The sequence below is a fragment of the Biomphalaria glabrata genome, chromosome 9 (assembly GCF_947242115.1).
Source record: "Biomphalaria glabrata chromosome 9, xgBioGlab47.1, whole genome shotgun sequence".
NCBI lineage: Eukaryota > Metazoa > Mollusca > Gastropoda > Planorbidae > Biomphalaria > Biomphalaria glabrata.
The window spans coordinates 42,099,781-42,126,403 of record NC_074719.1 but is presented as its reverse complement, the minus strand read 5'-3'; the positions used below and the strand labels follow the sequence as shown (position 1 = coordinate 42,126,403).

Sequence of the window (26,623 nt, the reverse complement as noted above, 5' to 3'; positions counted from 1 at the left end):
ATTGTTGAAATAAAATAGATCTACATTTTCAAACGCAATCGAACTTTATTTTATAGTTGGCAACAAAAGAAAACTCATTTTATTTTATTTTTTGGTTTGAATGGTAGATCTATACACATATCTAATTTATCGGTAACCAACCAAACCAATCTGGCAACAGTTGCAGTTTGTAAATATTGACGTGCAAAAGTAAAGAAAATTTAAAGAGAAAACAATTTATCAAAACTCTTTATACTAATAAATAGAGATTAGCTTCAAATTATTAGATGATAATTTTTATAGATCTATAAATTGTTAAAACTGCCTCACAGTCATTCACGAGGTACTTTATTCTGCTTGTGCGTAGAACTACATGGAGTCTAGTTTCTGACCAAATCACTACTAGTCTATAAACAATATGGCGGAAAAAGTTATGGTTGGTTTCGAAATAAATACATGTATGATCATTTGCATGTAGATCTAGACTCTATATCTAGATCTTTATTGGTAATTTAGCATAATACTAACACATCATGATGATACTACGCTAGTAGCTGATATTACCCAAAAATGTTTGTTATATAAACTCTATTCTCTCTCTGTGGCATTTTTATGATTTTTTGTTTTTGATTTTATTTTTATGTCTCTAAGTCTAAGACACTCTGACTCTAAGTCTAAATCTAATATTAAATATTATAAATATTACTATTAGTCTAGAGACGATCTTTTCCCTTTGCAACTTCTTGTGTGACTAAAGTTGAGACCAATCCTTGATACACAGCTCAGACAGCTGCGATTGCAGGTTGAATATATAATGTAATCATCAGACGCTGTTGAATTTTCACCCTTCTTTCTGCTTCTGTTGTGTATGACATCTGCAATCTGTGACCCTCCCTCCATGTGGATCTATCCATTGTGGTGAGTGCCACCTCTTCCCAGCTGCTAGTTTCGATTTGAAGAGCTTCATGTCGCATTTGCATACATCAGTATAACATAAAAGTGGGGGACCAGCGGCTCTCCTGCCTTCTATTAGATCCCCATACAGAATGTCCTGTGGAAGTCGACCTACTGGCATTCTACGAACGTGGCCAAGGCGTCTGCTGCTGATAACAGAGCGTATGTTCTGGCACCCTGCTCTTCGTAGCACTTCCTCATTGGTTATCTTATCTTGCCAGCTTATTTTAAAGATCTGCCTTAGGCATCGGAGGTGGAAGACATTCAGCTTTTTTTTCCTGCCATGAGTAGGTTGACCATGTTTCACTCCCGTACAGCAAGGTGCTCAACACACAGGTCTGGTAGCCTAGGGCTTTAGTACTGTTAGTCAGCAATATGTTGTCCAAGACTCTTTTCTGTCACAGTTCCAGTTAGTACCCAAGGAACATTTATGCCAGGGTTTTATCAAGATTGGTCAAGGAACATACAGATATACGCCTTACTTTCTACTTTATAGTGTAAAAGATAATCTATATAGTCTATTTAATATTATTGTTAATATATTATAATAGAGCTCTAAAATTCTCTTATAGACCTTTACTAGTCAATTATTTATAGACTCTAGTCTATTAGGAGTTATTTCCTGTGTAAAATATACTTTACTAAATATAATCTAGATCTAGATTGTATTAATGTTAAATGTTTATAAAAGAAAACTTTAAAATGAGCTTTTTTTTCATCAGTAATTTAATGATCTATTTAGAAAGACTTACTAGATAGATACTTTCATGAATTGTACTTACCAAAAAAAAAAATGAAAATATCTATAGCATATATGAGTAATGAGTCATAAAATAAAATGAATAACTGAATTAATAAGCTAATTTATCCTTTCTTTTCAACACACAGCCCAGTCAAACAGCTGCAGCCACATTTATGGCACTGATTGGCAGTTGTATGAGATATTTTTGTGTACTAAGAAATGATACTACACTAACGTAGATCAATAGAGCTGCATTTGAATATATAAAGGTTTACACTTACCCAGTATAATTTATCTGTGTCAAAAATGGATGTAAAAAATGGAGATTTACAAGGAGAAGTCAAATTGGATATAGGTAATATGTTTTACTTATGACATTTAACTGCTATATAGAGAAAAAAAATCAAATTAATGTTTGTCAAATTTTAGTTCAATTTCTATTTGAATACATATAAATATATATTTTATCATTGCTATCATTGAGCTCTTGTGGTTACTGGTAGTATATATGTTTGTATTTGTATCTCCATAGGTAGTGTCTGCTCAGATTATAGCCATACCTCCAAAATATCGCATCGCAGTTCACAGTCTACAAGAAAAAGTGCCACGGCTATTAGCTCCATATCTAATAGAGCAAGACGCATCAAAGAATATGAAGTAAAAAATTATTTTAAGTAATATAAATTTAATAATTCTAGACTATTTTGGGGGGCGCAGCGGCTGAGTGGTTAGGCGCTTGTCTTCCGAACCTGGGGTTCTGTGTTCGAATCTCAGTGAAGACTGAGATTTTGAATTTCAGGATTTTTAGGGCGCCCCTGAGTCCACCGACTTTAATGGGTAAGCTACATGACTTTAGTTGGGGAAAGTAAAGGCAGTTTGTCGTTGTGCTTGCCACATGACACACTGTTTGTTAACCGTTGGCCACGGAAACAGATAACTTTAACATCATCTTCCTATAGATCGCAAGGTCTGAAAGGAGAAGTTTACTTTTCTTAGACTATGTTACTTGTTAGTCAAGTGTATAGGAACATTGTTAAACTTTCTTGAATTTGTTTTAAAAAGAACAGCCATTTGTATTTATCCAATAGAATCCCTATAAAAACAAACATCAGTTGATGTTCTGGTTATTTCAGATTCTTTTTCATTTGTTTGTCTTTCAATTTTTTTGTTCTTATTTTTTAAAGTAATTTCTACGTCAGCTATTTTCTTAGCTCTAAACAGAATCACATCATCAATTTTGTCAAGTTCAAATTCTTTTAATGCCATCAACTAAAAAAAAAAAACTATTTGAGAAAGCTATTATAGGGAATATTGTATTATGTTGTTGACTTTGTCAATGATATTGAAAAACCAAGAGTAAATATATTATACATATTACTCTCACATTTTAGAACTTAACTAAAAAAATAACTTTGTTTCCACTGCTGAAGTGTAACTGAAACAATTTTATTTTGAGTCGCTTAGTATTTCCTGGCATTTTCAATTAAGCAGACACTGGTGTATTACATCAAACTTCTCTCATACTGGTGTATTACATCAAACTTCTCTCATACTGGTGTATTACATCAAACTTCTCTCATACTGGTGTATTACATCAAACTTCTCTCATACTGGTGTATTACATCAAACTTCTCTCATACTGGTGTATATTTAATCTTTAAATCTTCTCACTCTTTACTTAGGATAGACCTAATGAAGTTCCTTGTCATTTATTGTGAAGTTCAAAGAACTGATTCATTACAGTATACTAGGACAAATGGGTACAAATGCTCCTTTTTCCCTAGTGCTATTAGAGCTGGGGTTCTCAACCTATGGGTCATGGCCCCCTTGGGGGTCGAATTATGATTTTGCAGGGTCTCCTTGTACCAACAGAAATATGGATTTTTTTAGAAGTGAAAAACTTGAAGTTTTCACATTTTGTTGTTGTTCGAGGATAGCCCAGATGGCAGAGTTCTAACATTTTTATTATCATAGAATAAATAGTTTTACAGTTTAAATGATAGATATTATTTCTATGGTGAAATTTGCACGTGTCGTGAGGTATTTGAAAAGCATTTTCATTTATATTTTTATAGTCCATATTGTTGAAGGTAATATTTTCATTATGGAACAACTCTTAAAAATGGAGCTGTAACAAAGAACGTTAATAAAGAAATTTCTTTTTTTTTTTTAATTCAATTACAAGCAGAAATATATTTTAGTCAAAATATAATTTCATATTATTTCGTAATTAAACATAAAGCTTGGGCAATGGTTATCAGGTATAACATGATTATACTATTCTAAGCACAGTTACTTTAGAATATTATTTTAAGGTTGGCAGTCTGTGTGTGTGGGGGGGGGGGGATAATAAAAAGGGTTGCAGAGCTTAAAAGGTTGAGAACCGCTGTATTAGAGCATGGAATGGGCTGCCTGAGTCAGCCAGGAAAACCTGTGACTTGGCAGAATTTAAGTCATTGGTTATCATGCATGACTAGATTGACCTAGGAACATGCGTAGAACATAATCATCTTCTTTTTTGAAGTAAGGTCTGTATTTTATAAGTCATCAGCTTCTGACTCCAGAAGGCATTCCTATGTTTCAATATAGCCGCAAGGCAGCAGAGGTTTAGATTTAGAGTTTTCCTTCTTCTATGGCTAGCCAGCCAAGGTAAATGAGCCCCTTCTATCTGAAGCTTATTTGTTTAGGTGCCAGTTTTTCACCTTTGCTTCTCCTTTGTCATGAATAAAAATTCTGAATAAAAATTATTTGGGCCACACATGAAAGCCAGGAGTTGGACTAGTTGTCAGAGGTTATTTGAACCACATGTCATTGGAGTGCTTATAAGAATTACCACTTTATTAAAAAACAACCTTATAATATACAGACCTGGAAAAAGGATGAAACTTCTTATATATATATATATTTGACTGATTCTAAAGATCAACTTTGAAACAATTAATCTTTTGTGCAAGCAAGCAGATCTAGCAATACATCAATATTTTTCAAAAGAGCCATTACAATTTCCTTATTAACTTTTGTGTTGTTTTTTTCCATAATTATGTTTTTACATTGTATCTTTTAAATAATATTTCTTCTGAATTTTGTGCATAGTTAGCCGTATGGAACACAATTAAAGGTTTGCTCTTTTTTTTTATGTTATTATTCTATTTCAATCTCATTATTAAAAGCACCTCAAAAAAAAAGAGTAGCTTCACATTTTACACTACCTCTGTTTTGTTTTGTTCACTTGTTTGTTTTTTCTAAAGATTGAATCTTTGTTTTTTTAACTTGCGCAAAATTTAGACTATTTGATACAAAATTGGTTGCTGTTGTTTTTTTTCAGTGTTTGATACAATGTTTTTTCCCTCTTTAGGATCAGGGCTGTACATCTCTATCAGTGGATCTTAAGCCGGGAGATGAGAACAATCTTGATTCAATCAGAGAAGGTATTACCTTAACTATTATCAGATTGATTTAATCACCATTATATATTACATATATATTATATTTTCAAAAATAGTTTTATTTTATTTTTGTCATTTTCTGTAAAATAGAGAAAAAGTTTATATAGTGGCAATGTCTTCAATTCTCATTTAGACAAAGTAGTTGTCAGCTGGCTGTCTATTTAATTTTTCTTTTCATCTTCTGTGTCTGTCTTTAATAATGGCCTTTCTTTGAGTCTCGATTGTTTGTCCCACAGCCTTTGTGAGAGCTCTCTCAGTCTCTTTCAGGCTATCTGTAGCCAGCTAATTTCCTCTGCCAGTGAGGGTGCAATGCCACCTGAGTTCATCTTTATAGCACATACTGGGGCACCTCTGTTATGCCGTCCTCCTTTAAGCTTGCCAAACAGTGATTTTTGTTGCTAGGTGATAAGAACTATTCCATCGTACTCCCAGTTTGAGGCTGTTGGCCTTTGTGAGATGGCTGTCTTTTTTTCCGGACAGTGATGCATCATTGGACACTGTGAGGCCCAGGATTAGTTCCCATTGGGGACTTCTGAAGGATGACCTCCGTTTTTTAGCTTAATGGACACACCAAATGAGGCAGCACCCTCAGCAAATTCAGGGACAGCAAGTTGAAGCTCCTGTTCAAGAAGCACGCAGTCATCCGCATAGAGCAGCTCTGTAGTTATCATCTCTTTAATTATTGCTCTGATGCGTTATTCTTTCTTCTTTGTGTTGATCTTGTTGCAGTGATAGATTTATTGGACACCATGCCCTAACACAAACTCAACTCACTTATGAATAAAGTTCAGAATAATTACCTACATTAAAAAATCCATATTAAATGAATTTAACAAGGATGTGATGTGTTCTTAAGAGCAATACTGAATTTATATATGCCAGTTAAAAAAAATGGTGGTGGAGTGGTAAAGCGCTTGGCTTCCAAACAGGGGGTCCTGGGTTAAAATCTCTGAAAAGACTGGGATTTTGAATTTCAGGATCTTTAGGGCACTGCTGAGTCCACCCAGCTCTAATGGATATCAGATTTAGTTGGGGAAAAAGAAAAGTGGTTGGTCGTTGTCCTTGTTATTCTTTTTATTTTCTTTGCTATCAATATGATACCTTTTTGGCTACAAAATCGCCAAAACAAACCTTAAAGGGGTAACAGATATGAATTGTTGGTACCCATTTAAAAGGTATCACATTTTTTTAAAGCATAATCTTATAATCTATTCGAAATTTTAAAAAATTTACAGAATCAATTTTTATTTGTTCTCTGTGGTGGCTGAATGGTGAAGTGCTTAGCGTCCAAACTGAGGGGTCTTGGGCTCAAATCTGGTTGAAGACTGAGATTTTGAATTTCAGGATTTTTAGGATGTCCCTTAGTCCACACAACTCTAATGTGTACCTGATATTTGTTGGAGAAAGTAAAGGTGGTCCGTAATTGTGCTAGTCACATGACTCACTTGATAACCGTAGATCATGAAAACTGATGACCTTTAGATCGTAAGGTAAAAAAGGGGTTCTTAAATTATTTTTTTCACCTGTAAAATATATTTTCGTGTCAATAGCTTGTATTTTTATTTAAGAATATATGCTGCATTGAATAATATACCTTTGGTTATGTAAATAAATCAACAGCTAGATCTTCCAGTCGAATCAGCCTTAGATCATCAACAAGGTCAGCAGCTACCACGAGGGTTCCGTCAGTGCAATCTTCAGGATGGATGAAATCTGTCGCAGACTTGGACTTAAGGTTGTCATGTACATTTCACGAAAGTAATAGATGCACTCCCTTTTTTTGTTTTTCATTCTCAAAATCTCAACATCTGTAAAGGGTTACAGTGAAAAGAATACAGGTTGCAAAGGTGTCATTACATCAGCACAATGAGCAACCATACATTACAGATGTTCCTTTAAAAGAGATAATTATGTCCTTTACGTATCCATGTGTTAATCTAGTCATGCATGGTTATTAGAGACTTAAAACTCTACGAAATCATTTTTCTGGCTGATTTAGGCAACCCATTTTGTGTCTTTCTGAGTATTTTATTAGATTATGTTCTTGTAATTGTTAGTTATGGTTCATTGTTTCATGTATTAATACCGGTACTTTATCTTATAGTCTTCTTTCCTGAAGCGTCTCTAAATTTATTGAATTTATTCTCTTGTTATATGTGAATATTTGTTTGATATAAAATTCACATCACTATTTCACATCTGTTCTAGTTTCTTTGTTTTTTTGAGTTGATGGGTCAGATCATTTCAATTCACATAGTCATTTAAGGATAGGTAAACCGTAGCTGAGAAAACTCTAGAATGTGGTCCAGTAATTGTCTTCACTATAATCTTAGGTTTGAAGTTGAAACTTTGTAGCTAATTACTCTGCTCTTGCGCCAACTGGTAAAGTGTTTGGCATCTGAATGGAGTGGTCTCATGCTTGAATCACAGTGAAAATTAGGAATTGAATTACTTGATTTTTTAGGAAGCCCCTGGTGTTCCAAGGACTATCGGAGATGAAAGTGGAGATAAGCTCCCACTTTACAAGAAAGGATCCCAAGACTTTCATCTCATAAATCTGGTGGTAACTGACAAGATAAGGGAAAGAAAGGCGGAAATCTTAGTCTCAAAACCAGTTTAGCTTCGTGTTGATAGGACACGTCAGCTTTAACAATGCAACCCATCTAGGACAAGAAAAATTCTGACTTAAAACCTCCACTTTGTGGCAATATTTCCTGGTGTCTCCCTTCAGGGTAGGCCTTAGGGCACGGCAACCAATGTTGTCGCAATTGGCCCCGCACTTTCATTGGCCTTGTGCTACTTCTTAAATGACACCCTTATAACTTGTATATAATAACAGGGATTCCGCGGCTAAGAAGAATATATTTTCTAATACAAAATCCTAAAATTTTGACATTATGCTTATCCCTGCCCAGACTAGCGCAATCTGTTCTGTATAGGGCCCCGCAATTGTTAGGACTGACTCTGTCTCCCTTCTCACCACCACTCTGCTGAGGTTTCCTGAGACTGGGGATTGTTATAGTGTGAAGGGATCAGTATCCATGATAATACATTTCCACAGGGTGTTGGAGAAATAATGTGTATTGTCTCCCTTCTCACCACCACTCTGCTGAGGTTTCCTGAGACTGGGGATTGTTATAGTGTGAAGGGATCAGTATCCATGATAATACATTTCCACAGGGTGTTGGAGAAATAATGTGTACAATCATCTGAGGGGACAAAATCATCAATATTTCTCCATATCACTTATTACTTAAGGATTAATTTCCCTTGTTGGTTTCAAACAAAATAATTAATTACCAGTAATTAATTGACTAATTTGATAATTTTGTTTAATTGATTTATGTTTTGTTAAGTGCATTAAATAATTGTGTACGATTTCAACTTGATCTGAAAATGGGTGTGGGAGAAGTAATGTGCTCAAAATTTTTACCAGACAGAGTGAGTTGATATAAGCTTTGTATAAAGTAATAAGGTTGTTTTTTTTTTACTTTTAATAACTTCAAGATTTTATATTTATAATAAATAATAAACTCATTACTTTAGCTCAAGGTTGATGTCCAGTGGGCTTCTAAGACCACAGTCATCCAAGTCATACACTACACTACTACAAAATCCTCCAAAGTCAAATTCTAAAGTCAAAATGCCATTCAAACACAACACCAACAAACCTGATGTTACAACAGTAAGTCAGTTAATAGTTGGGGCATTCAATTAGTTATTCATGTTCATAATGCTGCGTCACTGCTCTATTTTCTTTCTTAAGTGAAGACAAAACAGTTACCACAAACTTAACTTGACAGCTTGGGTTTGAATAATGCTACAATTTATTAAGCGTTACAAATTATTGACATCCAAATACATCCAAATACTGTACCAATGGAAACTCAAAACAGTGTACTGGACGGACCTTGTACTGGACTCGTACTAAACTTAGTTTAGCATGCTGGCGTGTGTCACAATCTCACAGTGTCAGTTACACGCAGCTACCTATACCCATATGACCAGCTCATTTATAACAATATAAATGTAGGATTTAAAATTTTACTGTTCATTTATGTATTGTAGGAAAAAATTTTTTTATAATTCCATAATTAGTTTTAATATAAAATTGAATTCTACATGTTTGATTTTTCTTTTTTTAATTCTTTTTCCAAAAACAATTCATTGTCTTTGGGACAAAAATAAAGTTAAAGCATTTTCCAGTTTAAAGGAAAAAAATGGCTTTTTGTACAATTGTTATGCAACATTTTTTAATCTATCATATAAAATACAGACATTACTTCAAAAAAGAAGATGATTACGTTCTGTACCTGTAATCTAGTTGTGCATATTAATTGACTTAAACTCTGTCAAGTTTTTTTTTTTTTGTTGCTTAATCCAGCAGCCCAATGGCATTAGGGAAGAAGGAGTATTTGTAGAAATTTGTCCTAGTATATGGGACAACAAATGTGTCTTTATCTTTGTGTCTTTCTGAGTATTTTATTAGGTTTTGTATTTGAAGATTATGGTTCAGTGTTTTATGTATAATAGCTACTTTACTTTTTATCCCTCTATCCTGAAGGGCTTATAAATGTAATGATTTTACTAAAGGTGTTACTCTAGTCAAGTGTGAACATTCATTTGTTATTAATCTCACAGCTCTATTTTGCATCAGTTTTAGTTTCTTTATGTTTTCTTGACAAAGTGTTTAAGCAGAGGAAATATATTCTAATAGAAGACTTTGGAATCTTTTACTAGTGAAGTTAGGTGAATATCTGATTAGGATTTTTTTGCCTACTCTACCACATTAAGATTCTAGAAAAGGGGTCGCTTTAGAATGGTAAACATTTTAAGGATTAGAAAAGTTACCCTTTCAGACCTTGAGATCTATAGGCCACATAATGTTCAGGTCATTGGTTTCTTTGGCCAATGGTAAATGAGCAGGGTATTATGTGGCCAGCACAATGAGCAACAGCCTTTAATTTCTTAAACTTAAGTCAGGTACCCATTAGAGTTGGATGGACTCATGGGTGCCTTAAAAATACAGAAATTCAAAATCTCACTCTTCAATGAGATTTGAAATAAGGCTCCCAGGTTTGGAAGCCTAGCACTTAACCATTCAGCCACCGCTCCCCAATTTTAAGGATTGATACATGTTAATTTAAGCTCTGAAAAAGAACTTAATTCATAGCACTGTACGTAATGATACATTTTTTTTACACTTAAAATAATTGAATTAATAGTTCAAAATCAAACAAATAAAATTCTTTCTGGCATTTTGAAATGATGAAGTAAATAATTTAAATTTTCAAAAGTAATTTCATGATTTGTATTCGTCTTACGATAGGTAGTAGTCTCCCCTGGTAGAGAAATGTCTGAGTTGACAGTCCTGGCAACAAGTGTCATAAATAAAGTTCTCAAAGAGCAGAAGCCACCCAAGATCAACCATGTTCAGGGTCGCCTTCTCAAAGCCAGGCTAGTGTTAGCGTTATTAATTCTCTCTGTCATGGACTGGTAAATAACCTTAAACAGAACACTGAAAATACAGTAAATTTTACTTCTTGTAAAACTGAGTTTTAGTTAGTTATTTGTAAGTAACATATTGAGAAAAATGTCATTTTATCACACTCTTACAGTTGTTTTACTATTTCAGATTGAAACCACTGGATCCAGTGTCAGTGACATCTCCCACAATCCAACAGTGTAGAGGAATAATAGCAGGTAGAGTTTATTCCGTTGTAATATTTTATAGGCTATGAACATAATTGAAGATTCCAACCTCATCTTACCAAACATGATGGAATTACCTCAGAAAGAGTTCACCGCATTAAAGTTTAATTTTGGTATGAGTATTTTCCAACCACATAATTTTAGATTATCTACTAATTCTTGGTAGAATAAGGTAACTCTTTCTCTCCTAACTGACGATACCAGCGTTGATTCCACCAGAATGTGGTAAATAATTACGGAGAGAAAGAGTTAAACTGGAGCTAAAGCACCAGTTTTTGTTGACAAGTAAAATTATCAATTTACTCTTTCAAAGCTTTAGATTTGCATCTGAACCTTTAACTACCCAATAAACATATCCATTTATAAAGCTAATGCATGAATTAGTTGTCTTTTTTTTTTTTTTTTAATTTAGACTTATAAGTTATTTAACATATAAAATTTGACAACTTTGACACATTTAAAATATTGAGTGGTAGAATTTCTTGTATTATTTTGTATCTTGTCCCAACAGAGACAAGAGCTTATGGTGCCAGCAGCAGCAGAACTTTCCAGAGGTGGAAAGCCATCATGTCAGGCTCTCATCGCTTCATACATCCTGATGTGGATTTGAAAGACAGCATGTCCTTGGGGGAGTCTGTTCACAGGACATCACAAGCAACCTCTCCTGTTCCTTCAGAGGATATGTCTCCAGAGGGATATCATGAAACTATTGGCTCAGATCTACAGGATGGAATCAAAGAAGATTTTGAGAGGTGAGTGACACTTTTAACATATCAGTAAATTTAAAGCGTGGAGTCTAGATTAGTGAATAGGAGAATTTAATAAAGTGTCATAGCTGTTTTACTACCTTCAAATTAAAAAAAATAATGACATGGCATAATCAATAAAAATGTTTCAATGAGTCAGGACATTTTTTATCACATATATAGCTTGTCCTAATGGTTGAAGATGAGCTCAGTCTCATTGCCTATGACTTGAAGATGGCTATGAAAAGCCAACTATTTCATTGGTTGGTTGGGTCTTCTCCAGTCTTACCCGCTTTTGTTATTTGTTGATTGAGTTATCTTCATTCTTTGCTGTTGGCTGTGCTCTTTACCTCTAAGCTTGACACAATGACTTTCAGGACTCCACATGATGTGGCAAGCATTTCCCAGTCATGAGTGTGCAATTATATTATTATCTGTAAATCTCTTGTGTTGAATCCCTTGAGAGTGCTTTCTAAAGCATAGCTTTGGTGAGGCCATCGGCAGGCATTGTGACTACATGTCAAGCCCATGATAGTTGGGACTTTTCGTGCTAAGGCATGGATACTGTTTATTTGTGACATGTAGGATTTCACAGTCAAACTGTTTACCGGATGAATTTTTTTTAGACAGGGTAAGTGGAAGTAGTTCAGCCTTTTGTGAATATAAGGTCCAGGGATCTTCTTCTTCTTCTAGTCAGCTTTTTGCTGCTGAGCTGACAGCTCTTTTGCAGACTGCGCCAAAGAAAAATAGTGTGCTGTTTTAAGGTCCAGGGATCAGACTGGTTGTTACTTACATATGTTGTTTCTGGACTGTTTATTGCACTAAGTGAAATGCAACCCAGTTCAAGTTATACTCTGCCGACTGGATCTTTCTTTAATGGCTGATAGTACTAAGCGTTGTTTACACTAAGGAGACTATCTATTTTCTTGTTCCCATGAACAATGACCCATTAGATTGCTCTGCACAGCTTGCAACAGCAAAATAGACCAGTCCTAGTGTAGATCTTTGTGTAGGAAATTCTTGCATATCTTTTACATAACATTTTTTTTCTTTTTAACCTTTTCAAATCTTTTTTTTTTCAGTTTTATTAATACGACCGTCTCAAAATCAGACGAACATCCTGCACTTAGTGATGAAGGACCTTCTAAAAGTATGACCATATTTTTTTATATTTTAAATATTTTTAATCTAATTTCTATAGTATTTTCTAAAATGTAAAATAAAACATCTAAATATTTAACATTTTGATATTTGGGAGGCATGATAGCTGAGCGGTAAAGTGCTGGGGTTCCTAACCGAGGTCCTGGATTCAAATCCGGGTGAAGGCTGGGATTTTAATTGCGGGATTTTAGGGCACCTCTGAGTCCACCCAGCTCTAATGGGTATCTGACATTAGTTGGGAAAGCAGAGGCAGTTGTTCGTTGTGCTGTCCACGTGACACCCTCGTTAATCGTGGGCCAAAGTAACAGATAACATTTACATCATCTGCTCTACAGATCGCAAGGTCTGAAAGGGGAACTTTACTTTTTTTAAATTATTATTTTGATATTTGATGAAAAGAAACTTTAGGTGTTCAACTTTTTCCTTTTTGCACATTTTTTTATAGGTAAAAGATTAACAGAAGTATTACCAGAAGACATTCTCACAGTAACAAATGATGCGAAGATAAATACAGAAACAAAGTCTGGTGTCAAGGGAGATGAGGAGAGTGAAGTGGCAAGTTCAGCCACACCAAAAATTGCTGGAAATAAAAGACCTCGCAGTGCCTTCTTCCCACATGACCCTTTTGACCCTGATAGCCTCAGACCCAAAACTACTGGAGATAACATTAGACCAAAGTCTGTGAGGTTTGCAGATGAGAATAAAAAGCCTCCAGATTCTTCAGGTTCCGCACCATTGGTGAAGAAAGCTGATGACAAAGAAAATAAAAACAAGAGCAAAACCTCATGTCGTCCACATTCTGAAAGTGGTATCAGGTCACATGATCCTGATGACCACAATGGCTCTGATCCACGTGATATCCACAGATTTACATATTCAGATAAATTAAAGGCTAACATTGGCCAACAGGGCTCTGATTCCAAACAATCCTTTTCCAATGGAAACTCTAATTCTCCTTCTGACACACTGGAAATCACCACAGAGTCAAACTCTCAAGTTAGTGAAACCTCTGAAGACAAACAGATCTTATCTATGCCAAAGGCAGCTACTGTACTTTTTGAAACAGGCAATGACCCAAACGTCAAACAACAGCAACATACAAGAAATACTACGATGAACATTAAAACACATCTAGGTGTCAAGTCTTCAAATTATAAACAAAAAAGAAAACTTCCCATTGATCAGAGCTTTGCTAGTAAAAATATAGAACAAAAAGAAAGAATACATCACACAAATAGTACTCTAAGGAAAGATCCAAATCTTCATGCAAGCAATGAAAAAAAATTAGAACAAGATTCAAGCCTTGAGTTCTCTCATTTAAAGTCTGACAATGCTAAGTGCAACATAACACATCTTCCACCCAAGGGAAGTAATGTAAACTTGCCACATGGACACAAAAAGTCTTTGAAGAAAGCGCCACATATCAAAGACAGACCATTCAGTGCATCTAGTTACATCAACAAGGATATTGTAGAAAGAAAGCCAAGAGTTCACAGTGCCAGCAAACCCGCAAGAGCTGCAGATGCAAATATCTTTATTGAGAAAAATGGTATTCTGAGCAGGCATGGCCTTCTGGGAAAAAAGAGGCCCGCCAGTGCTCCGAGTACCACTTCATGTAATATTCTAAAAAATGACAGTCAAAGCACAGAGAGTAAGTCTAAGTCTTGTGGCAAACAATTAAAAGAAAAACCTCACAAAAAGACCAGCAAGCGGAGAGAAAGAGATTTGACCTTAAACACAGACAGTGCTGCGGATGTTGATAAAATGTGGGAAGAGCTACCTGAGGATGACGAAGACAATTTTCAAGACGATTTATTTCTGTCAAAATTCAAGCAGCTAGAAAATGAGCTAGAATTAAACAAGGCTGCACTACAAACTGAGAAACTCAAGTGTTCAATGAGTCAAGTTATAGACAGTGGTAAAAACTTGATTGAAGTTCTTGAACCTGAGAACCTCAGTGTTTCAGGAAGTAGCCCAGTGATCATTCCTGGAGAGATTTTACAAGAAGATGATATTGATGATGAAGATGAAATAGCGTGTGATGGAAGCATTATCCGTGAGTCAACCCTAGATCAACAACCAGCAGAGGCTGAACCTGAGACAACCATCAGTTGTAACTTGTACAAGAAAACTAACTTGTTTGTACCCATCAGTAAAAGAAGGCAAAACAAACTCAAAGATAGCACAAGGAAAAATGTCAGGAGAGGAAGTGTTCCTAAGTCTACAACTGCAGTTGATGAAACTAACAATGTTAGCAGCTGTAATCATGAGAAGTCTGTTAACAGAGCTGAAAACGGATCTGAAGTTCTTAATGAGCATGTTATTGAAAACCTGTGCGAGACAGCTGCAGCTTTACTTCAAGGCTCAGGGGAGACTAATACAAAAGATGTAATTGATGCCCATGCAATTCAGAAGCAGCTCAAGGAGACTAGGAAGCAACTGGAGCTTGACTACCCTCACCTGACAAAACACTTTGAAGACCATGTTTCACAGAGTCTGGGAGTTAAAAGGGTGATGGCCAGTCATGGTTTTCAACAAGCATCAGACCCTGACATCCTGTATCAAGGTGATCTGTATAACAGCCTCTTGCAAGCTTACAGACACCACTTTGATATTAGCAATGAGGAGAATGATGATGATTTTGATGAAGGGATAACAACCACAAGTAAAAAGGTCCAACTTCATCCAAAATCTGAGCTATTAGGCGTCTCAAAACATCAAGGAAGAAATTTGCACCATGGCTCAGGCGCAGGTCTTAAAAATCAAAATGCAGTTGATTATTCCAACATTCTTGAAGGCTCGACTATGACTAAATCCAGGCCATGGAGTGGAACAACCAACGACAGTGGCTTAGAAGCTGATGTTTTGTCCAATGATGAGGAAGATGAAATCGAAGCAGTAAATGAAACTACACTAATAAAACATAGTGCTCAAAATGCCAGCACTACAGAAGCTCATGAGGACAATGCAGACCCACTTTCAAATGCAAACAAAAACCATAAGACAGAAAGAGAAGATTCACTTACAGAGTTTGAAACAACCAGGTACTAAATAGGGTCATAATTGTATTGTCTTGGATCAGACTTTAACAATATTGTCCAAATACTTTCTTCTTCTTGAAACTGTCAGGTAGATTTGAGCCTTCAGCTCTTGCTAGCTGTAGGCCAGCTAAAGTGAACAAGAGCTTCCTCTCACTGGCCTGAATGAGAACAGTGTACACTGTTCTGTCTGGCGGGGGGATCAGTCTCGTGGCCACTGCAGAGGCTGCGTACACTGGAACCTCTGCCATTTTCCTTTTCTATACCAGGCTAACCATGCAGGACAGGTCATTAATGTAACGGCACCTGCATTGTGATAACACTAACAATATTGTCTATTTAGAAATGCTAAAGGAATCAAGGGAGACAAAACTCTTTCAAATAATTTAACTCTTCTCAATGGACTTGATTTCTTATGAAAGTAAACATTTTAATTATTTAGTTTTTCTTTTGTTACACATTTGTGATTGTGGCTCATGATCAATCTTAAATGTCAGTAAACGGATTACCTGCCAAAACAGAAATCAACTGAGAAGTTGCATTCAGTTTTTGAGATTTTAGACAAATTCTAATTCAGAGTCTCTATTCACTTACGCTTAAGTATGATTGATTGCAAATTGTAATCAGATTTGGGTTGTTTTTAAAATATGTGGATATGGTTATCTTATTTTATCTTATAAAATACAGACTTTACTTCAAAAAAAGATGATTACATCCTACACCTGTTCCTAGGTTATAAAGCAAATAGCTTTACAGCTATTTTTATATTATCAAAGTATTTGATATGTGTGTTCATTAGATACTAGTCTTTAAACTGTAAACAAAATGTCAATAGTAAGCAACACAATATTATCAAAGTATTTGATATGTGTGTTCATTAGATACTAGTCTTTAAACTGTAAACAAAATGTCAATAGTAAGCAACACAATATTTTTTAGCAAGGTGTTTGAGAATCATGAAAAAAAAAACAAGATTCCATATTTTTTAGTTCGCCAATGTTTTTTTTTTGTTTTTTTTTTTTTTTAGCTTTTTTTGTTTCTTTATTGCATAATCAATACTGACAAATGTTGAACACTTAACATCTTGTTGGGTCATAAATGTGTGGAATGTGTAGATGAGAGGCCAAAACTGACTTGGCCACTTAACAAGGGGGCTCGAATTCAAATCCCAACGTGTGTTTTCTGAGCGCCTAAAGGCAACATGGAAACCTTCTCCCAGATACCCCCCACTAGTCCACAAAAGAGATTGGATCATAGCGCACTATAGCACTATAAGCATGGTATATGCACTGTATAAAGCAAGTAATAAATTTGAAAACATCTTGAGGAAATGATTTTTTTATTTAGTTTCATGCAGATACATAAGAAGGAATTATTATCTTCTACTATTTGGGTATAATTCTTTCCCCAAACCTGAAATGAAGAACAAATCCTATGTAAAACTGCACAACTATTAAACCTATTGAAACCATTTTGGTGATGTTTGCATAAATGAATAAATATAATAGCAATCATCACTCACAATACATTTTCCCAGAGTCATTCTGTGGGACATGATGTATCTTTTATTTTATTTTTTTTTTCTTCTTTTGAATATTAAAAATCCACTATTTGCATTTTGCAGCAGTGCTCTAGAAATAGTTGCTCAAGCCAAAAAACTTTCAAAGTCCAAGTAAGTCTTTCAAAAGTTGCCAACTTTTCCTTTTCCTACTCTATGTCATTTCTTATTAATTTAATTTTCAATCATTTTACTGTTTAAAAAGTTTATCAAGAACACTTTCTTTTTATTTCTAGAAAAAAGTCTAGACACTATGAAGACATGAGTACACTAAGTCAAGTTCCTCCGTTATGTTTTCGTCTCAATGCTAAGCCTCCAAGTGGACATTTGTTTTATTTTGCTTACGATCAAAATATGAGCATGGACAGGTATAAATGAATTAAGAGAATTATGTTTTATTTCAACAGTTACCATAAACTTGAAAGCTCGGGTTTGAATAATTTAATCATTTATTAAGCGTAACAAATTAACAACCAAATACTTTACAAATGGCAACTCAAAACATCATACTGTGTAACTTAAATTACAAGATAAACTAATATAGATTACTTATATTACAAATATAATAATTATATAATATATATAAGAAATAATTTAATTATAATTATTTATAAATTATAATATTGAGTGAATCAGTAAAAACAGAATTTACATTTTCAACTTAATATTACTTGTTCCGTTATAGTGTAACAACCAACCTTATGACAATTTTTTAATTACTTGAAAAAATATTTTTTTAACATTTTTTAATTATTAATTATTTACTTTTCAATTAGCCTGAACTGCATAGCTTTGTTTGGGCTGTTTGTTAGAATTCTCTTGCTGGTCTCTACCCTAACCCCAGTGGAATGTTATTTTAACTTTATTGCTGACTATTTTACAACCTTATTTTCGTCCTCTTCTATCTATGGTCATTTTTGATAACTAGAATAGTTCATACCTCTTATCATCTACTCCCCAGGAGAAGCAGAAAATCTCTAGGCACAGCATTATTACTGTCAAGATAAAAATCCAGAACTAGAACCCAATAAGCTTCTTGTTTTGTTTTCATTCTTAAAAAAAAAACAACAAATAAAGTTCCCCTTTTAGACCTTGCGATCTATAGGGCAGATGATGTAAAGGTCATCTGTTTCTTGGGCCCACTGTTAACGAGGATGTCATGCGGCCTTTATTTTTCCCCAACTTATTTCAGGTACTAATTAGAGCTGAGATGCCCTTAAGATCCTGAAATTAAAAATCCCTGTCTTCAATAGGATTTGAACTCGGGACCTCTCAGTTCGGAAGCCAAGTGCTTTACCACTCAGCCACTACACCTCTTTTCTTTATTAAAATCTTGTTAATTTTTTTATTTTTCCAGGATGACTACTTATCTGTCTGCTGGTGAACCATTAGTTAGATTCTGGTCGTTACTGTTTGGATTTGAACTGGTCTTTAACAAGAAGGGTAATATTTATCTACCTTATCTCATGATCTTATATCACTCATTGATTTTTTAAAAATTGCAATGTCTGTGACATTGTCCAGAATAGATGCACTTTTGATAAGAAATGAAGACATAGAGACAGTTTTATTCTCTCTTTTACTTGTTTTTCCAACTCTAATGCTTTGGCCCCCTGGTTAATTCATAAACTTAAAACAAGGGTATAATCTCATGCAATGATCTGATCAACCAAAATTAGACTGAAATATAACAGAGAGGCATGGCTAGGGTTCCTCATTTGCTCCCACACTCCACTGGCTTTTTTGGAAGTTATCACAGCATTCCAACCATTTTCCCATTTCTATCATTTTGGATTGTTGCCAGAGCATGCATTCTCAATTGACTCCCTTTTGATAGAAAAAGTGCATTTTAACAATCAGTATTAAAAGTAAAAAAAAATTCCTTTCAATATTTTTCATACCCTTCTTTTCTTTAATAAAAAATGTACAAAAATAGAACATTTTTAGATTAGGGTCATTTCAGTTCCTAATATTACCTCTAACAGCAGGTGTGAACTCTGACCTGCAAGATGTAGGTGGTTTCCCTAACTTGGCCTACAACGCAAAATCTTCAGTAGAAGGATGTCTGTATCAGCTGACCCCAGGTCAGTTAGAGTGTCTGGACAAGTTCATGGGTTATCCACAAGTAAGTTCATTTCTTCTCTTTAAAACATTGTCAATCCTTAAAATGAACTATACATACAATTTTTTTTTTATGTGATAAAATTAATATTAGTTTTTCGATTATCTTTATTGTACTCACATTGCATGCGAAGGTCAGCCTTGATATGACAAAAGTAGTAAAGTACATGGTTCCCAAATTCATGTTTGAATGACACTCTTGATGAAAATGGGTCACAAAGGCATGTGGATCTTACTTGATCTACTTTATGAATCTTTTGGCTCAAGGGGGAATGTTATATTTTAGCTTCTTATCTTATTGAATAAAATACAGACGCTCAAAAAAGAAGATGATTACCCTACACATGTCTCTAGGTCCATTTAGTCATGCCTATTAATCAGTGACTTAGACTCTGCCTAGTCGTTGGTTTTCCTGGCTGATTCAGGCGAGTAACTGCAAAAGTTCAAAACTCACAAATTATGTCGACTGATTTAAAAGTCTTTTAACATTGTGTGAAAAAGTGAAGATTACATACTTTATTTTAAATTGAATGCCACTTTGGAAAATAAATATTAATTTATAATAAACTTAAAAAATAAAATTTTTTTGATACATTTTGAAGGATTTCCAGTCATCAAAATAAATAATCCAAAGTATAGAACTTGAATAAGTTAGTTTAAATACACACAGTATAGATACAGGCATACTAATGTAATCCATCAGTGAAGAAGCACATTAAATAACCCGCATGGAACATAGACTGATGAATATCAATTAATCCTCCTTTCACCCCCCCCCCCTCCCGTTCCTCCAGTAGTTTACTACGCTCCTTAGATATTACCATACCAAAATTTTTCTAGTTCCTTTACATTACCGATAATAGGTTCTACCATCTTTTACCCTACCTCATGTTTATGAAAATCCTTTCTTTACCACACACACACATAATATGACCTTAATAATAAGGACAGTTGACTTCCTGCGGACCTTGCTGGGTAGAATGTCAGAGAACAGAGGAGTGAAAATTGTTTTACCAGAACAAAAAACAAAAGACAGGCGCCCAAAGGCAGACCATGAAAACAATGGATTGACAATGTAGAGGCAGATCTACAACTAAAGTTTGGGTATAGAGACAAAAAGCTTAAGAGAGATCTGAAAGGAAAGATGTGCTGAAGCAGGCAAGAGCCCCGTAGCACCTCTGGGATGGATAGACTTCCTGTTCATCAGCCAGATTATATGCTGTCAAACATGACACTATACACACACATGTGACATTAGTACCAGCATCTCAATTGAGATTTCAGCAGCTTTAATAAGATAATCTTGCAAAACTGTAATTAAATTAAATATAGAAGGAAAGAAAGCTAAACATAGTTGGAACATAAAAATATAAATTGGGTGTTGGAAATTAAATTGTAATATACTATTTAAATCATTTGTAGTTTTCATGAAGTTCTAAATGACTGCAAAATTTTAGTTCCATTTTTTACAATGATTTTCAAAAGGTTACTTGATGTTTCCATAGAACTGTGATCATATTGTGTTACCTGTGTGGATGTCCAACTGTACCAACCCTGAGGATCTAGGTGTGGCTCAGTACTGTGTACCTGCCTGCACCTACATAGCTAAGGATGACATGACATGGACTAGTAAGTTCTAAAGTACATCTGTAAGAGAATAGTGGGTTTGATTGATTTGATTTATGTTTCCAACATTCATTCAGAAATGAAGATTGTTATGTTTTATCCCATAACTCCTGCAGGGCAGTAGGGGGAGAACAGTCTGAATTCATACCTCATACCAAGGCATGGCAAACTTTATGGACTTAATTACCAGGCTAGTTCACCCCAAGTGAGATAAAAAAAAATGCTCTTGCAAAGTAGTCCAGAGGAATTCTTGTTCACTTCCTGTTCTTAACCTATCTAGCTAGAAACTACTAGATGTTTCTACGGAAGCGCCATGATGAGGCGATGGGGGCTGAATCCTCCGCTTTAGGCCACCTTTTTTTTCTTACATGTTTTGGGCGTTCATTTGATTAGTTCATTTACACTTTTTTGGTAACAGTGATTGTGTCACAAACATTTAATTTGTCTTGGAATGGCCCATATTTTTCGTTTAACTTTTGCTATATTAAAGTTTAAAACTTTTGATGGTAACAGTAGACAATATGCTAGCTCTCACCTCAGAACTGGAATGCTGCCTGATTGTGAGGCATATGCTTTGCATTCTTGTCTTAATTGTCCATAGTTTGATCCTTGCCTGGTGCCATCCCCATCATCTTGTTATCTTGTGGGAGATTTGGGATAAGAGTCTATAATCTTCAATTCCGAAGCGGCATCCAAAATGTATAAAACTAATAGGCCAAAGCTGAAGAACAAATAACATCCTAATTGCGAATTAAATGTTAAATTCTAGTTAAATGTTATATAATAGTTAAATGTTATATGATAGTTATAATTTTTAATGATAGTTAAATGTTATATGATAGCTATCATTTTAAATAATAATAATAATAATCTTTACTATCCATTAGGAAATTTGTCTTTTAATTTGTGCATTACACCAAACAAAACATTACAACTGTAGAAAACCAAATTATTCACACCATCTGCCCGAATGGAGTTTGTTTTTTTTGCCGATGAATTTACCAGCAGCATTTAGGAGTCTATGAAGTTTATTTTAATTTTTAATTTTAGATAAATGTAAATTCTAGGGTACCTTGAAAGAGTTTCTAAAACATGTTTTCTTTTTTTTTTTTTTACAGCGCCAATAGAACCTAATGACTTCGCCCTCACTCAGTGCATAAAGGCTGCTGATCTATTGACCCCTTCATACAGAGATCATCTTGCAACAATATCAAAAAGTTTATCTTCATCCTCATTATTTACTGAAAACTCGGCTGTTTTAAGTGTGACATGTGTTGCATAGAGATTTATTTTGATGTAGTACTCTTTAGGCATTTTGAAAAGGAATATGCATATACTGAGTAACGAAAATATGGTAATTCTAGTTTTTATTTTGAATTAATGATTTTATTTTTATTGCGTCCTCTTTTTTTTATTTCTCGGTATAAAGTCCATGTTTATCTGATTTTAGTAGATAAACTTTTTGATTTTACCATGTAACAATTTTATGTAACAATTTTCAATATTTGTTAAACTTTAATGACTATAGGTCAGAAAGCACAAAAGAATTGTATTCCTTGCATGATATTTAAATTGCAAATAGTTTCTTTTATATTCTACTGGTTCTTGTTGTTTTGTCTTAATGATGCTTTTTCTCCATTTCATTTCGTCCTAAAGGAGTTACTAAATTACAATTTTTTTTGTAATATATAGTGAGAACAAGAGAGAAAACTACCAGATTGTGCTGAGTAAAACTAAATCCGTTTACATTTTTAAAAATATTTTTAAATCAACAACTTTTTTACAATTATAACTTGCTGACCTGACTATTGCTAAGTCATTCCCAATAACTTTTTTTCTGTGCTCAGTACCAAATGAATTTTTTTTTTTTTCTATTGTCCTTCTATTAGATTGGAATTTTACCAACAATATGAAAAAAGAAAACTTTAAAAAAATAGAACTGTGTGATTTTGATTGAATTAGATCTATAGTTTAGAATAGTTTTACTTACATTTATTTTATACATTTCAAAATTCAAATGTGTCAATTACATTTGATTCTTTACCAACTTTATAGATGAACATTGTACCTCTAGAACTAGACAGATCATTTAATTTTTATCAAAAGTGATTATGGGTGTTGTCACAGTTCGCATAACCAAAACCCTACACTTTTCCTGGTCAGCAGTTGTTCTTAGCAAGATATCAAGAGAGAGGCTGGTCCATTCTACCTTGTCCAGCCACTTTCAAGCTTGTTCAGCTTTTCTTCAAACTCCTTCCGCTGTATCTAGAAGAATGACTTATGACAGTTAGTCATGTTTTACACTACGACCGAACTAGCTCGACTTTCTTCTCTTAACAATATTGAGGAGTCCCTCATTTTTTGCCAGCCAGAGTGATGACTTGTAAAAGTACAAACATTTGTCTTCCTTTCTTGGTACATTACCCAGCATTTTACTGTATCCTTTAGTCTCCAAGGCTTGAATTCTTCTTTCAGCGTTCAGTGTCCAGCTTTCACAACCTTATAGAAGTACAGAGACCACTAGGGAAGAATACAGTTATAATTTTACTTGGAAGCTGATGTTACTCTTCCAGATTTCCCACAGTTTGCTCATGACAGCAGATTTGATGTTTCAGAAATGAAACTGAATTGAAAATTTGTACTTTTACTTTGTGTGCTTTTGTAAAATCAGTTTCCAACCAGACCAGAACCTTCTATAAGTCTGGATCATTCAGACTGGCTTAAAAAAAAATATTTCCTGATGTATTTAAATTTTTGTAAGGCATTAAAATATACTTCATCAGTATTGAATTTGCAATTGAACTACAGGGTATTATTAGTTTGTAATACTTTTGTAATTTGAAACTTTTTCTTTGACTTTATAAGTTAAAAAATTTTTTTAAGCCAACAGAGAAAAGAAAGACATTTTTGTGTAGTAAAATTACTTTTTACAATGCCTCTTTTCAATTTGTAATTTTGTGGAATCTTCAAAAACCCAAAATCTTGGTGGGTGGATTGGATTCTCAAAAATGGCTCCAACAATTTTCTTAGAAATTTAACAGCTGAGAAAAGAATTACTAGCTCATGGGCCACACTGAGAAAACTCTAGTTTGGCTGTTGTAATTTTTCAAAGTAAAAAACAGAAATAAATTTAAATTTGGCTAGAGAACCAGAAAATATTTATCTTGAACGGAATTATAAGCCTTCTGGCATTTCTGCATTCGTTCAAGATTTTAAAAAATTAATGTGCAGGAACATTTTCGCATTGTCTTCTAAATCTAGATGTAAAAGACTATCAATAAAATATTAAATCTAGTAGATCATCCATTGTCTTTTAATCTAGCATTGATGAGTTATTAAGAGAAAAACAATTGCTCTATCTAATTTTAATGTTTTTCTGTTTTGTTTCTAGATATAGAAAAAAATAAATTTTTATATGTTCTCCATAAAACCATTTATCTGGTCAACTTTTTAGGAGTTATGTTATTTACAACTCAATTTGAATGCATTGTTAACCCATTTCCTGACCCTCATACAGGAACATAAGGAAGGCCTTTGAATAGTCTCGCTATTTTTATTTAATTCTTGGTCTATTGCAAGCTTTTTCTTAAATTATATATACTGATTGATTTTTTTTTCCATAAATGTTGCTTAAATGAATTATTCAACTTCTAACATAAGTAAAATGTACTCTCCTGGATATTTCATTTGTATCATTGACTTTATAAACACGTCTTTCAACTACATTTATATTTTATTTCTATTACAAAGTTCCCCTTTTAGTCCTTGCAATCTATAGGGCAGATGATTTAACGGTTATCTGTTTCTTTGGCCAACAGTTAACGAAGATGTCATGTGGCCAGCACAACGATCAACCGCCTTTACATTCACCAATTGATGCCAGGTGCCCATCAAAAAATGGACTCAGGGGCAATCTAAAAATCCTGAAGTTCAAAATCCGTGTCTTAACCCGAGATTTGAACCCTGACCCCTCGGTTCAGAAGCCAAGCACTGCACCTCTCAGCCACCATTCCCCAAAATGTATATAATAAGTTATACGTTTTGTAATAAAATTGAATTGGTTATGATGCTTAATTTTCAGTTCAAACTAAACAAAAAATGTGTCTTATAAATTATTTTTAAAATTGTAAACCATTGTTAATGTTGTTATTGTTATTTAGCATTCCAAATGTTGTATCTTGTGTTGGCTAAGTTTCAGACACTCTTACAGAAATGAAGATTATTACATCTGAACCCAGAACTTCTCCTGAGAGTGGCCACAGGAAGAGTTTGACCCAGAACTTCTCCTGAGAGTGGCCACAGGAAGAGTTTGACCCAGAACTTCTCCTGAGAGTGGCCACAGGAAGAGTTTGACCTTCCTATTTAATGAGACGAAACATTTTTCTTGTCTTGATTTTTTTCCCTAATTAATGCTTGTAATATTTTGCCGTCCCAGACTTTCATTTATCTGTAAATAGGAGCTAATAGATTGTTTTATGAAGATCTGTGTTTTTTTTTACTTCTGTTGGGTTATTTTACTGATCCAAGGCGGTGTTTTAAATTGTAGGATGTTTTCATCTGTTTGTTCTTACAGTATTCACACAAAAATAATATATAGAGAGAAAATGTGCTCCTACTAAATATTTTCTGTCAAAACATTTATATTTTTTATATGTACATTCCAAGACTATTTTTATAGTCAAGCCAAATTATTTCATGCTTTTTCATAGCGTTATGTAAATACATCTTCAGCTGTATTGAATCTGTTTTTAATTATATTTAAGCTCAAGTTGAATGGAATATAGAATGTATGCATTGCATTAAGTTATAACCATGTGAAAGAGAAATTTTGGTTTGGTGCTTTTATGGGCAGCTGTTTCTTCAAGTCAAAAGTTGGCAGTAGAGTACAATTCTTGTTGTAGGTCCAATTCCACTTGCTTTATTGTATTAAAAAAATATACTGCAGATGATATAAAGGTCATCTGTTTCTGTGGCCCATGGTTAATGAGGGTTTCATGTGGCCAGTTCAAGGACCAACTGCCTTTTCCCCAACTAATGTCAGGTACCCATTAGAGCTGGGTTAACTCAGAGGGGCCCTTAAAATCCCAAAATTTAAAATCTCAGTCTTCATCAAGATTTGAACCTGGGACCCCTTGGTTTCGAATGCCAAGAACTTTACCTCTCATCCACCATGCCCCCTGCCTTTTATTAGCTGTGAGTTTTTTAGGTCTGTCTTTGTTTTGTTTTTTTCATTTTTCTTCTCTTTCTCACAAAGCCAAACATAGCAGCTCAACTTTCAATAGAGAAGCAGTTACCCTTTAGATGATTTTAATGCATTCTTTATTTGTTGTTTATAATAATCCAGAATCATGCTGTGCTTTCTAAAGGCATTATATATGTGTAGCTGAATTCTTTTTATAGCAAAAAAATTATTATTAATTAATTATTAGGCCTACTTTCAGAAAAAAAAAAGTGTTTGATTTTATTAGAACCATAAGGGGATGTCATTAGGACATGAATTTCGCTTGTGCACATTAGAGAAATAAACTTCAAGTTAGCAA

General features: G+C 34.2%; 1 protein-coding gene across 6 annotated transcripts; it reads left to right on the top strand.

Annotated features, from left to right (window-relative positions):
• Nucleotides 1-186: 186 nt before the first annotated feature.
• LOC106078009 (uncharacterized) lies at nucleotides 187-26,623 on the top strand. 6 transcript variants are annotated; one of them, XM_056041711.1, is made up of 17 exons: nucleotides 187-415; nucleotides 1,822-2,030; nucleotides 2,208-2,332; nucleotides 5,031-5,103; nucleotides 6,742-6,856; nucleotides 8,668-8,806; nucleotides 10,451-10,578; nucleotides 10,757-10,824; nucleotides 11,345-11,585; nucleotides 12,662-12,729; nucleotides 13,186-15,784; nucleotides 17,403-17,450; nucleotides 17,573-17,704; nucleotides 18,694-18,779; nucleotides 19,322-19,461; nucleotides 20,963-21,086; nucleotides 22,202-26,623. In XM_056041711.1, the coding sequence occupies exons 2-17, from the start codon at nucleotides 1,982-1,984 to the stop codon at nucleotides 22,363-22,365; spliced, it is 4,299 nt and encodes a 1,432-aa protein (XP_055897686.1). In that variant the 5' UTR covers nucleotides 187-415; nucleotides 1,822-1,981; the 3' UTR covers nucleotides 22,366-26,623. The 6 variants fall into 6 exon arrangements, with proteins under 6 accessions (XP_055897686.1, XP_055897684.1, XP_055897682.1 ...); XM_056041709.1 differs by having other exon boundaries at nucleotides 187-437; nucleotides 1,835-2,030; XM_056041707.1 differs by having other exon boundaries at nucleotides 187-437.